General features: G+C 41.6%; 1 protein-coding gene across 16 annotated transcripts in view; it reads right to left on the bottom strand.

Annotated features, from left to right (window-relative positions):
- Positions 1 to 12,568, bottom strand: part of BRSK2 (BR serine/threonine kinase 2) — a 316,315-nt gene that overhangs the window by 85,263 nt on the left and 218,484 nt on the right. For all 16 annotated transcript variants that reach the window (XM_051804062.1, XM_051804054.1, XM_051804059.1 and 13 more), the window contains exon 4: positions 9,421 to 9,561. In XM_051804062.1, coding sequence (XP_051660022.1) covers positions 9,421 to 9,561 — 141 coding nt within the window. The remainder of the gene's footprint in view (positions 1 to 9,420; positions 9,562 to 12,568) is intronic.

Genomic DNA, 12,568 nt, shown 5'->3' with positions numbered 1-12,568 from the left:
CCCATGTCTGCTTTTTAGTACTCGGGTGCTTTTGAACAACTATTACATTCACTTGATTTTATATCCAAAGATCTTGCACAAAATTTGTAACGACTTTGTTTTTTGTTTCTTTTTATTTGCAACTCTTGAAAAGTCACAGAGATGAGGGAAGCATTTTGGGCAGACCAAAGAAAAAGCTCTTTTCTTGCTTTTGCTTACAAGAAGGCAAAATCAGTCTTTGATGTCTTGCTAATAAAAGGTCCAAACGGGAGCACCTGAACAGGCAGAACAGGCCAGCTTTGGTGGCTGGTCAGAACACAAACCTGTGGGAAAGGGAACAGCCAACAACACGTCCAAGTGTCAGGTTACATTCATTTGCAACAATGATTCAGTAGAAGCAGTTACTCTGATCCAAAACAACTCAGTGTCAGAATAGTCAAGTGACACCCATCATGGAAGGCAGCCTTATCTTCACTGCATTTCCTAAAGACATTCCTCTAGCATTCCTCATGCATGCAAGTGTAATTCTACCTCTATACCAGTGTAAAGAAGGACAGTCACTACCCTCTCAGAGAAACATGAGCAGCATGACAATACCTTGGAAATTAGATCCTCTGATACGCAGAGACGTGTGGAATGATCAGTTAGAGACAACTTGTAAATAATGCAGGTCAGTTCTATGTAAAACCAGAGCACACTGTAATAGGACACCTGGGGACTGTAACAATTATTTCCAAAGGAGACTTCCAACAAAACAGTGCACATTCAAAACAGTTACTGGTCATTTACCTTATCACTGAGACCTATGACTCCTTCCCTCTCACTTTTTAAAATTTAGTCTCCAATCTTGTATAAACATGATAAACTCTGCATGTTAAAATGGTTTTGTTAACCATGGGCAAACTATCCTGTAGATAATGGAGCATCATCATTCAGATTTGTGCATATTTTCAACTGAAAATCCCAAAAGTGCTTTATCAAATCTATCTTTCTCACAGAAATCCCAGCTTTGAGGTAATTGGAGACAGAAGATGTATTAGCTTTAAACTATCAAGATAGGCATAACTGGTTGACAAAAAATGCAGGAGATGCATGACAAGGAAAGGTTTCAGAGTCAGTGAATGACCAGCTAATGGTCAGGAAAAGAACCCCTGAACGTCATCATCAAGGACAGCAGTCCTGGACAAAGGCAAGATCATCAACATATGCCAAAGTTTAATATATTCCAGCTCCAGCAGTGAAATGGAGTGAAGAGTCCACAGTTCTAAGGCAAGCTAGGAAAGTTGGACACTAATGAGATAGTAATGCGTGATTTAAACTTTCCTCCAGCATACATCCTGGACAGTTCTCATCTTACAACTGCTTTCACTGATGGGGTACTGGGGAGACCTTATCCAACTGGGGCAATGTGCTGAATTTTCCCTGTTTGAGGACCAGTGGTCAGGGACCAGTAACAGCTCTCTGTAAAGTGAACGCTGTGCTCATTTGATGCTATGAAACAAGAAATCTCCCCACAGCTCAAGCTCAGTGTGTCCCCTTCTACCATGCATAGTTTTTCAGTGACTATAGTTATTTTTCAGTGTTGGCAACTGCTCCTGTCTGACTGCTGAACTGATACAGGCTATAGAAGTTGAGGGTGCTGCTGCCTGTGCCTGTTCCACTGTTTGAGTACTGCATGATCTGATATGATTCATATATATATATATATATATTCAGTCTGTAGCAGGCATACTGCTGACATGTGACTTTTGTATCTAAAAACTGAATGTTTCACTTATCCTAAAATTGTGCAGCTTATTTAGAGAGAAGAGAGAAAACATGTAGGAATCACCAAGGTGGAGCACGACCTAAGCACAGGACATCCACAAGAGTTTCTCCAGCCATAGATGCATGCTCACAACAAAACATCTTATTTCAGGAAAACAGTGCAGCTAAAGGAAATGCAAAAAAGCTCCCCTTCCATGATTCAAAGCTTCCAGCCTTGGCAGATCTGCCACAGGCCCTGGTTGGAACACAATTTATGTGAATCTTGAACCAGATTCACTCCCAGACCACTGAGAGACAGTGAAAGGGAAGGGATGATGCCTTTGGAAATGAGTACAATATTCACTAGTGCAAAGGAGTCTCCTTCCCATCTCATCCTGTCTTCCCATCAGCTGGGATCCACAACACAGTTTTAGGGAGAATCAAGTGGGAAAATGACGTTCCTGTAGAGTGGCATACATATTGTAGGGGTTTTTTTGAGAGCCATTCCAAGAAAGAGAGGAAAAAGGAGGTGCCACTATCCACATTCCAAACATGGAGTAAGCTTCACCTCACTGTGCTGCGGAAGGTTTTTCCATGAATGACCAGGCTACATGGGCTGATGGAGGTCTTTAAGAAGAGGTGCTGACCCACCTCCCAGCAAGCATTTTGAAAGCTTTAAGTTGGGATTGGGGGACTTGTGGTGAGATAGTATATGTGAAAAAAAAACTGGAGTACCAACAGACCTTAAGGTGCTTTTCTTTCTTTTCCTCCAGACACTCATCAAAATAAAGCCAAGAAAATTATCAGCCCTTCACTATAGAAATATTAACTTCACTGAGAAGAGAGGACAGTGTGGACTCCGTTGAGAATCATTACATTTATTGCTGCCTGGGCCCCAAAATACAAGAACTGTCATATACAGCAGTTTTGTATCTCTCTGACCCTTCTCCATCCTTCTTTCAACACAGTCCCTAATGTCCAGTATGGATGGTTAGCATAGGAATTTCATGGCAGCCTGAGCATGTTTTTTGTATTTTGGCAGTACCGTTCTCAGAGATCAGGGTGCCAGTGGGATTAGACAGTACTTGCACATTCAAACACAAGAGAACTGCATGCCCCAATGAAAATTTTCTTCTAGCTGGAACATTTCTCTGATATCCATCTTCGGACTGCTCTGAATTTGCCGAGGAAGCATCCTGGGGATAGAAGTCAGGCCAAGAGTTTGCACCAGAGTGGCAGAACCAGCATCACTGCCACTGGGAAAGAGACTTGCTCTCTGCATTTGCATTTCCCATCTTTGTATTGCCAGCTTTCCAAATGCCAAGGGGAAGGGAGAGGAACATATGGGAATAGGGAAGGCTTGTTATAATTTACCTAAGAGCCCAGCAGCGTGGACTGCCTAATGCATTCACATTTGAAAAGAATTCTCTTGTGCCAAAATGAAACAAAACAAAACAAAACAAAAATCCCACTGTATGTGGTAATTACTTGGCATTAATGGAACAGTGCAGAGTAAATGCATTTAATTTGGTCCCATTCCAGCTGATCTCTCTGGCTCTCTGTGTCTTATATGACCGCATCAACTCCTCTCTCTGCAGGTGAACAGAAGACTCGTTACCCTTTTGTTGTTCTAAAGGCTCTAAAGCTGTAGGAGCTTTATCACATGGCTGGAAAACCAGAAGAAAGCAGCTTCTGTACTGACAAACACAGCAAACTCTCCAATTGAGCCTTGCATATGCTGAGAAAGAATATGACTGAGAAATGCAGCACTGCAAAAGAAATCAATGTAAGCCTGATCTATAGTGGCCACAGACTCCCAGAGCTTCTCAACCAAGAAAAGAGCACAAGAGGATGGCCTCAGGAGCAGGCATCCAGCAGGCTTCTGAAGGGAAAGTGAATGAAAGAAAGGGAGCCACTAAACAAGCCATGACAGGGGAAGCACCCACTGTCAGACTCTCTGCAACATCCCCCTTTTAAAAGACACAACAAAGGCTTTACAATTTCCTTGCAGCATAAGATAGATACAAGAGAGCTCTGAAAAAATTGTCCCATGGAAATGCACCATTCTTGGAGATGGTGCATAGAAAATGAAAGGCACATATATGCATTAACATGTTCCAGTTTCCCACTTACACACTGGTCATGCCTGCTTTCTAGTTACTGCCAGAGATGCTATTCAGACAGCTCCCACAGTTCCCTCTGTTGCCATTCTAGTCCATCCTCCTGCTCTGGGAATATCCCCGTACTGAATGTCTGTACTGAAGCAACTGCAGTATACATAAAAAACAGAAGTAAAACAGTCTACTGTCACCCAGGGCTGGCAGAAGAATTTTAGTGTAGGGACAGACTCTAGATTTTGGATTCAGAGGAGCTATGTCACCTGGTATGAGATGATGAACTAAGCCATTATTTTGAAGTGATTTTTGAGCTGAAATGTTCATATTGGTTTCTATGACAACTCATTGTAGGTCACAGATTTCTAACCCAAGAAACCTCTTAATTGGAGTAGTTGCAGGTCATTTGTACTAATCAAATTGGTGGTTACTTCGCAAATGCTTTTCTTACTGACCCCAAACTCCCAGTAGGGCCAGACCACAGAATAATTGTTCTGCACTATGCCTCTTAAAGTGCCTGATGTGATGCAGATAATTTATCAGTAACAGTTAATAGTATGAGAAGCATTATTTTAAATTTCATGAACAGAAAAAGCCTTTAATCTTATTTTCTCCTGCTTCTGCAAATCAGATCCAAACACGTAACTTGTATCTACCTACAGAAGAATCTTTGTTTACAGCCATGGTTGCTATGTTCAAATTTAGTAAGTTTTCACAGAATTCTGCAGAGCAAGTAAATATAACTATAGCTAGGAAAAGGGACAACATCTATAAACATATCAGGAATCCTGGGGAAGGATTTGTATGCATAAAACATTGCTTGCTTTTTTAACAATTATTTTCATTAATCTATTAAAATGTATTGTTTCTCCCTACCAACCTCTCCTCAAAACATATAGTCATGCATTTCAAAGCCAGAACAACTGGTCAGGTCTGATCACTACTGCTGTACTTGCCAGAGAATCTTACCTGGCTATGCTTACAATAAGACTATGCTATTTTTGAGTCTCCAGTGGCTTATATAAAGAAGTAAACTTACAAAAATACATGTTCTCTGACTTTAGCTGAGCTGGTAACTTTGCCTTTGGCACTGCAGCTGCTACACTTGATGGGTTTTCTCCGGTTTCCTGTACAAGGGTTATCTGAAAATTCCTCACTGTTTTACTGTGAGTCTTGATCACAGATCTGAAACTCCTGGATTCAGGTAATGATTGGTGAATATCAGCTCTCAACAGGGGGAAAACATACCCTTCTCACTTCTGATAGCCTGAAAGAGAACTTGAAAACCTAAAGACTCAAGGACCAGAAAAAAATCCAGAACAGCAACCAACCTTATTAAATTCCACAATTTCTAGACCAATTTCACATTTGGAGGCCTTGAGTCATGATTTCAAACTGTCTAACTGCTGCAGTATTCAGCATTTGACAGAACCTCCCTGCAGAACACCACAGCAGGCTCCTTATGAAGTAAGGCAGAGCAGGAGTCATGAGGAGGGTGGCACTATCTGACAGAACATGGCACCTGGCATTCTTCAGCTTTCTGTGTTTCTCAGAGACACCCCAGATTTGTCCCTAAAAGGATGCTTTCCTTACTGACAGTGCTCTGCAGCTTCTGCCTGCAGGAATATACCAGAGATTTTGGCACTACTGCTGTGAATGTGTTATTTTATGAGGAGCCTTTCCCCCTCTGCACTAAGGGGAAGAACACAAGACAAAGTCAAACAAAGCTCTTATTCATTGCCTCAGCCCTTTAAGTCACACACCCCCATGCCTACGCATGCACACATAGACACACTTCAGCAAGAGCCTTCCTTGTGTGTGCTCGAACAAGCACAGCCCCAGGCAATGAAAGGAGAAAGGGCCCTCATAATTGTCATTTATCAATATTCATAAAGAACCTGCCTTAACCCCTCTTGTGTATGCTCAGGGAAAAAAACCAAAAACCACAAAATGAAACGCAACCAAAATAAAAATAAAATGAAATAATCATCTCACTGCTCATTACCGCAGGGGATTTCCTCTCAATGTCACCACTGCCCTGCGCAGTAATTGGCATTATCTGTTACCTCTGAAGCCATAATAAGGTTTGCCACGGGGCATTTTCTGTAATCATATTTTTATTTGTCAGCTTGTGAGATGCAGACACCGAATATGAGCCCGACCAAAGCCGGAGCCCAGGGCCGGGAGGATGCGCGGCGCCAATCCCCGCTGCCGCCGGTGATGTCACGCCCAGCCAATGCGGCTCCCGCCAGCCCTCCCTCCGCTCCCACCCGCGGCTGCCGCTGCAGCATCCCCAACACCGACATCAAAGAGGCTCTTCCCGAGGAAACCAAGGATTTGTGACCGACCCCAATACGTGCTCCCACATTCTTTCCGACAGAAAATTCAGTCGGCGCTGAATTAGCCGAGAGCTCTCCCAGAGTAGGGAGGCAGGACATTCAAAAGGGACTATTGATTTGGGGCACCCAGCAGAGGTATCTTAAAGGCCCTGAATTCAGGAAAGTGGACACCCAGTATTAGGTGAATGGCAGCTTAGGAAAAAACCCAATCATCATCACCTCTGTCCAAAGAAAACTTCCCAGGCTTGGATGGTCTTAAACTGATGTCTGAGGAACCTCAAGTTCCTCTGCCATTTCTTGCACTGCTGCCGAGTGCGTCTGCTCCAGGCACTGCAGAGCAGCGCAGAGCCCTCAGAGCAAGCACAGAGGGAGAGCTGAAGTAGAAGCAATAATGCTGCATCACTGAGCTAACTGCTTGGCTTGCCAGCTCAGGCAAAGCAGCAAGGTAACACAGGATCCCACGAGATACCTCTGCATGGTGCTCAGTTTGCTGCACGGTTGCCTGTGGGTCCCTAGCCTGGCACAGTGCTATGTACACACAGAAGTCCTCAGAGGACCCTACAGTGGGTTATCTATAAGCATTCTCCCGTGGACAACCTATATCATAAAAACCCCATAAGTAACTGCACCACAGAGTGAGGTACATCAAATATTCCCCCATTGTCTCCAGTAAATAGAACAAGAACAGAAAGCACATACATTTTTAAAACAACACACAAACAGACTCAAGCTCTACGCCTATTCTACTTCCTTTTCTCAGCTGCTTGTTTGAAAACACCTCTCAGACAGAGGCTATCTCTCCACACAGGAGCAGCAAAAGCCTTTTACTGATGGGAGGATTGGGGAATCCTTCCTGAATCTTTGATTCGGGAATCCTGGTGCATCAATGCATTTTGAGCAGTGAATGCTGACTGTGGTTACATACTCCTGTGAAAGTAAGCCACAGGTATTTCAGAGTGTTTTGGGAGGTACAGGAAGAAGATGGGACAATGATATGGGGCTGGGGATAGCAGACCATCAATCTATTCTGCCAGTACGTCAGAAGCACACACATTTAGTCATTAACCAAAGCAGAAGCCTTCATTTTTCAACGTGGTCATAACTGGATAACCTGGTTGATGAGATGATTTGTCATTTCACTGCCCCATGACAGGACAAGGTCAGGCTTCATTGCTTAGGAAAGCACATTAACTTTTATACTCACACGCATGCACACATATGTATTTATGCATGCTCTGATTTTCTGATAACTGTCTAGAATACAACTCAGAATCTAATATAACACAGACCACACGAGTCTCAGAGTGACCTGGAGGGAGAGCTTATGATTTACTGCTAACTTATTCAGAACTAGATGCTAGTCAAGTGGGAGTTAGCAAGGAGACAGGGGATTTACTTATTAGCAAGACTACTGCCCACAATCCAATATGTTTAACAGAGGAAAATGGATTCCTCAAGAGAGAAAGGCACTCTGCCTTGAAGATTTCACATATTGTTAAACCTGCAGAGATGCTTGCCTGTCTGTCTGACATGAGACTCACCATGATCCTCACTCAGTTTGTTAAAGTCTCCCAGATCAAGAGGTATCCATCATAAGCCCAAAGGACTAGCATGTATGTGCATATATGCATTTTTTTAGTACAAACTATCCCAATGGAGATTCAGATTTCTGCAGAATATTCATTTGGAAGAGTAAATAATTTCTCTTCAGTTGTACTTAAACATTTTCGAGTCTTCTTGGATTGGATTTCTAAGTATTAAGCCAACTAGGAAACAGAAACATGTATGTATGCAATCCACCAGTGGTTACACTGCCCAGCGTACATAAAAAATAACAGCTCTGCAACCTACCAAGGTTGTATGCTGGTTCTAAAATGGTCAGGATCACTCAGTGCAGTTGATTAGCGGGGAGGAAAAATTGTGGAGTTCATAGAATAAAACTGATCAGACATCTCTGCCAATAGAGTAAACTTAGATCTTCTAGTTAGGGCATGCAACCTGCTCTTGGCCTTTTTGGGAATTTCTCTGACTATTGTAACCCTGACTGTACCAGGTAGACATTGTCCTAAGGACCGTCTCACCCAGATCTACCACCTTTGAACTGTCTCTTCTGCTAACAGTACACTTTTCTCAATATATCCTCAAGAAAGGATCTTCTTTCCATTTAGAAATACGCTTTCTTTCTGATTACTATTTCCTGTTGAAATGAATCAGAGATGATGGGGGAGGGCTAAAAAAGCAAGTTAAATATTTAAGCATCCATTTTTGCTGTAGCCTTTTATGCTGGGGCCATCTGGTTTGTGAGTTTTCAGCACAGAACTGGGGGTACAGAAAATCCCTGTAAGGCTGCTGAGAAGTAACCACACAGTGATTATGCAAATCCAGCTACTGCAATATCTATCTGTGGCCCTTGGCCTCCTGGAGTTGGGGATCTATGGCTGGCTGTGGCTATGGAGAAGCAGTCACGCAGACATAATGTAGATGTTCTCCCTCAGCCAATCTAAATGCAAGGAGATGCATTTATGAGAGCAAGGAGCAGGCAGTTGTGGGTCAGCAGCTATACAGAAACTCTTGTGCTCAGACTGATTACAACAACTTGATTTCAGTATAATTTAAATTACCTAAACTTGCTGGAGATGAAGGAGAAATCGGTCAAATTTAAAACATCACCTGATATCACAGGTTAAACCACACCCGATGGTTAAATAATATGATGGAATTAGAAAGTATAAGAAAATTCTTCCCTACTGGAAAGGAAATTAAAGGCAATGGTGACTCAAATGCCCAGAAGGGACTCAGTGAAGGTTGCCAAAAGCCAGCAGGTTTTCAAAAAATGAAGGAAGCCGTAAAATGACTGTTGTATTTGCAATTGTCCCAGGTTTCTTCAGGGATTCATTTTGATATAGTGTATATAATCTTAATTATTAGTAAGTGTCCCAAAAATTATGGAAATGAAACTGTTTTTCTTTGGTAGTTTTGGTTTTTCTGTTTAAAGCATCACCTGTGAATGAATTCTCCTCCAGTGAAAAATGACAGACAATCTTCTCCATGAAAAGTCCATCTGTGACTGGTACATTGTCTCATAGATGGTCAAGAATTAAAAAATACATCAGTATTTTACCCAATGCTTTTAGAGCTTTACAACATCAGTAATTTATCAGAAAGTAAAAATATCAAGGTAAGATCCCCTAAATATGTGCTTTTATGTAACAGGTAACTCCTGTGGAAATGGCTGTACTCACCATATTGAATGACTATGGCAGAAGTCTAAAGCAGAGATGATTTGTCGGAAGAACTTCCTGGCTTCTTTTGGTGTCAATCTTCCCTTTTTTACGAGATAGTCGAAGAGCTCCCCACCTGACACATGTTCTAGCACCAAATACCTAGAAAATAACAAAGCCAGGATTTTGTAAGTACGTGATCATATCAACCCCTTCACAGTCACACAGTTGTACACAAACACTTCTGTTTATAGTCAAGGAGATCAACGCTTCTACATAGTGGTCAAGGAGAACACTTCCAGAAATAACAGCGGAGGAGAATCAGAATTTTAAAATCAGGAGCGATTAGTATTTTTAACAGGGGTCCTGCAAACTTCAGACCTGACACTGTTGGATTCAGCGTCTAATATCATAGTGAGAGAGAATCAAGAAGCAAAAAGTTACTCAAAAGACCGGAGGGGAAGAAGAGAATAATCAGGAATAAGGTTCCACAGCAGCTCTTCAAGCTACAGTGGAGTAAGACTGTGTACCAGGAAGCCTCAGGTCCTTTAACCAAGCTGGCAGTTTTTTCATAAAACAGTTGTAGCAAAGCTTCACTCAGAAAGAATCAGACAGATGTCAACAAATTAGAGTAAATTAAAAAAAAGGTGAACCATGTAAATTATGGAAAAAAAACCCAACATGTGTGTAACCTACATAAAAGATTCAGATTTTGCTGCTGAACACCAGTTATTTGCTGGAGTAGCTTCCTGTCCTTGCAACTCACATGTGAAAAATGTGACACTGAGTGAATAAATACGGCACGAAGGGGGTCTAAGAGCGATAGAGGAAATTCCAGGCCTCATATTGCACTCCTGGCAGTCATAGAGCAAAAAGTAAAACCTTCTGCAAGGAAAGAACTTGCCATAGGTGGACCATCTTGCTGTAAGTTGGGGAAATGAAAGGCAGCCAAGCAGAGGAAAACAGTATAAATCTCTGGAAATGTTGCCGAATAGTGGGAATGAAACAGTTTTTCCAGGAAAGTGGCAGGAACGCCATCAACAGAACCACTTAAAAACAAACCAGATATAATATGGACTAAGAAAGAGGATTGCTTGAAATCTCCATAAACTTTTTCCATCTCCATTATGATTTTGGGGCCTAGCATCGCCTCACTTTTTTTGCTTCGTCCATGCTATTTTAATACAGAATGAAGAAATTACAGAGTGAGATAATTTACCCAGAATCTGAAATAACAAGTATAAACATCAGTGTAAAGCATCAACGTACAGGTGAACAGTGGATTCACACCTTTGGTAATTTGTTTGCAAGACATCACCAGAAAACTTGCAAACAAGAATTAGTTATTTTTCCAAGTTTTGAATGCACTGCTCAGTCCCCGCCTTCCAACAGCACAGCAGACCAGGCTGAACTGTACGTGCACTATGATCCATCAATCCTGCTTTACAGTAGGATAGTTTTACTACCAGCATTAATCCACTTCTTCAAATTTGAGTGGACAATGAAAAATAATTAATCCAGAATACTGTCTTTTCTGTACCTCAAGCAGCATAACCTCCAAGGAAATTTCTGAATTTGAAATGGAAAGTGAAGAAGACTGTTATCAATTTGGAGTCTTAATTATTACTGTTTTCAATGCTTCCAAAAAGATAGGACAGAAGAAGGACTAAAAGCAGTTCTGAGGAAAGTAAAACTGCCTTAATGATAATGGCATTAGCCTTGAAGTTGCAAAAGTGGAACCTGAGCTCCTGGTTAATCATCAGCTCCTGAGCAACTTCCATGTGTCAGTTCTCACCTAATATATGGAAAAAGTGCTTCCCTGACTTACAGAAATAAAGCAAAGTCTGCAGTAAGACAGACATTAATACTGTCTTCCAGTTAAATATGTACTAAAAAAGTACAAAAAGTGGACAACAAAATGAAATTATAAACTTTAGGGAATTTTTTATTTTCTGCATTTTTTATCAAAATAGAAACATTTACAAGAAATATGGTAATACTGAATTTCCCCTCTTTCATTAAAATGAGTAAAAAAAGAAAAATCTTAACTTGAAAATCACATTTGGAATATGTGGTTTATCTTCTCTCAAAGACAGATGAGTAGTTACTAGACTGTCTACTGAGTACACCTTGGTAACTTGGAGATCACTGTTTATTCACATTACATTTTTTGAGTAAGTCATTGAAATGCTCAGAAGAAACCTGATATGCAGTAACCAGAGGCACTGGGGTATCCACATGGTCAAGTCCCAGTCCTTGCTGTCTAAGCCTTGGCTAGGAGACAATCTGATAAGAGGGTTTGCTATATAATTCATTCTCTGTCTCACATTAGAGACAGATGTGGCTAACTATCCAATATGGCAGACTCAAGCCTGGCACAGAATCAATCCTAAGATTCCTCTTGACAGCTCCCTCTCTCACTGTGCCCAGCAGAAGCTGGATACCAGCAGTGCATCTTGCCCCCAAAATTCAAATTGCTAGCTGCTTTCCTTTTCTGGGACGTATATTACAAAGATGATTGCAGTTACAGGCATATAGAACACCCTCCACACTGCTTTCAAATGTGCAGTTTTGGAAAATTACAGACCCAGCATTTCTGTCACCCACAGCAGGAACTGCAAAGCAATTTATTTTCATCAACTTCATCTTATTAAAAACACTCAACAAAAATGCACTGACACGTTGTATGAAAAATAAAACAAATTGAAAGACAGGGAGCATTTACAAGGTTATTCATTTTTTGCTTGCCACCTAGAAGTACTAGATATAATAATGGAAATGAACAGGGGAGAGCATTTGAAAAAGATTTGTGCCTATGACAACTCAAGGGACACAGAGAAGCACAGCGACGATGTATTCTGATCTGACAAAGCCCCCAACGTGACATGAGTGAGAAGGACGACAAACACATTCCCCAGTGGATGAGTGCAAGATATAAATGCTGCAGGAATCACTCCACAAGTACTACGTGGCTATGTCGCAGCAAGGATTCCTGAGTTCAGATTTGCAGCAGGTCACCCGCCAACCCTGTCCCCGCTAGTATGACATGGGTTTTTTAGGATAGCCCCCAACTAGGAGATTTTCCATTAAACAAGGGCATAATTCAGCACGTGCCTCCATCTCTGTGCAAGCCAATGTTCTGCTGGCACAATTCATGGCACAGTAGTAG

This window comes from Manacus candei, unplaced genomic scaffold (genome assembly GCF_025592945.1).
Source record: "Manacus candei isolate 608988 ecotype Guabito, Panama unplaced genomic scaffold, ASM2559294v1 h1tg000060l, whole genome shotgun sequence".
Lineage (NCBI taxonomy): Eukaryota > Metazoa > Chordata > Aves > Passeriformes > Pipridae > Manacus > Manacus candei.
Note: the sequence above shows the minus strand (reverse complement) of the source record. Positions and strands in the feature narration are given on the sequence as shown.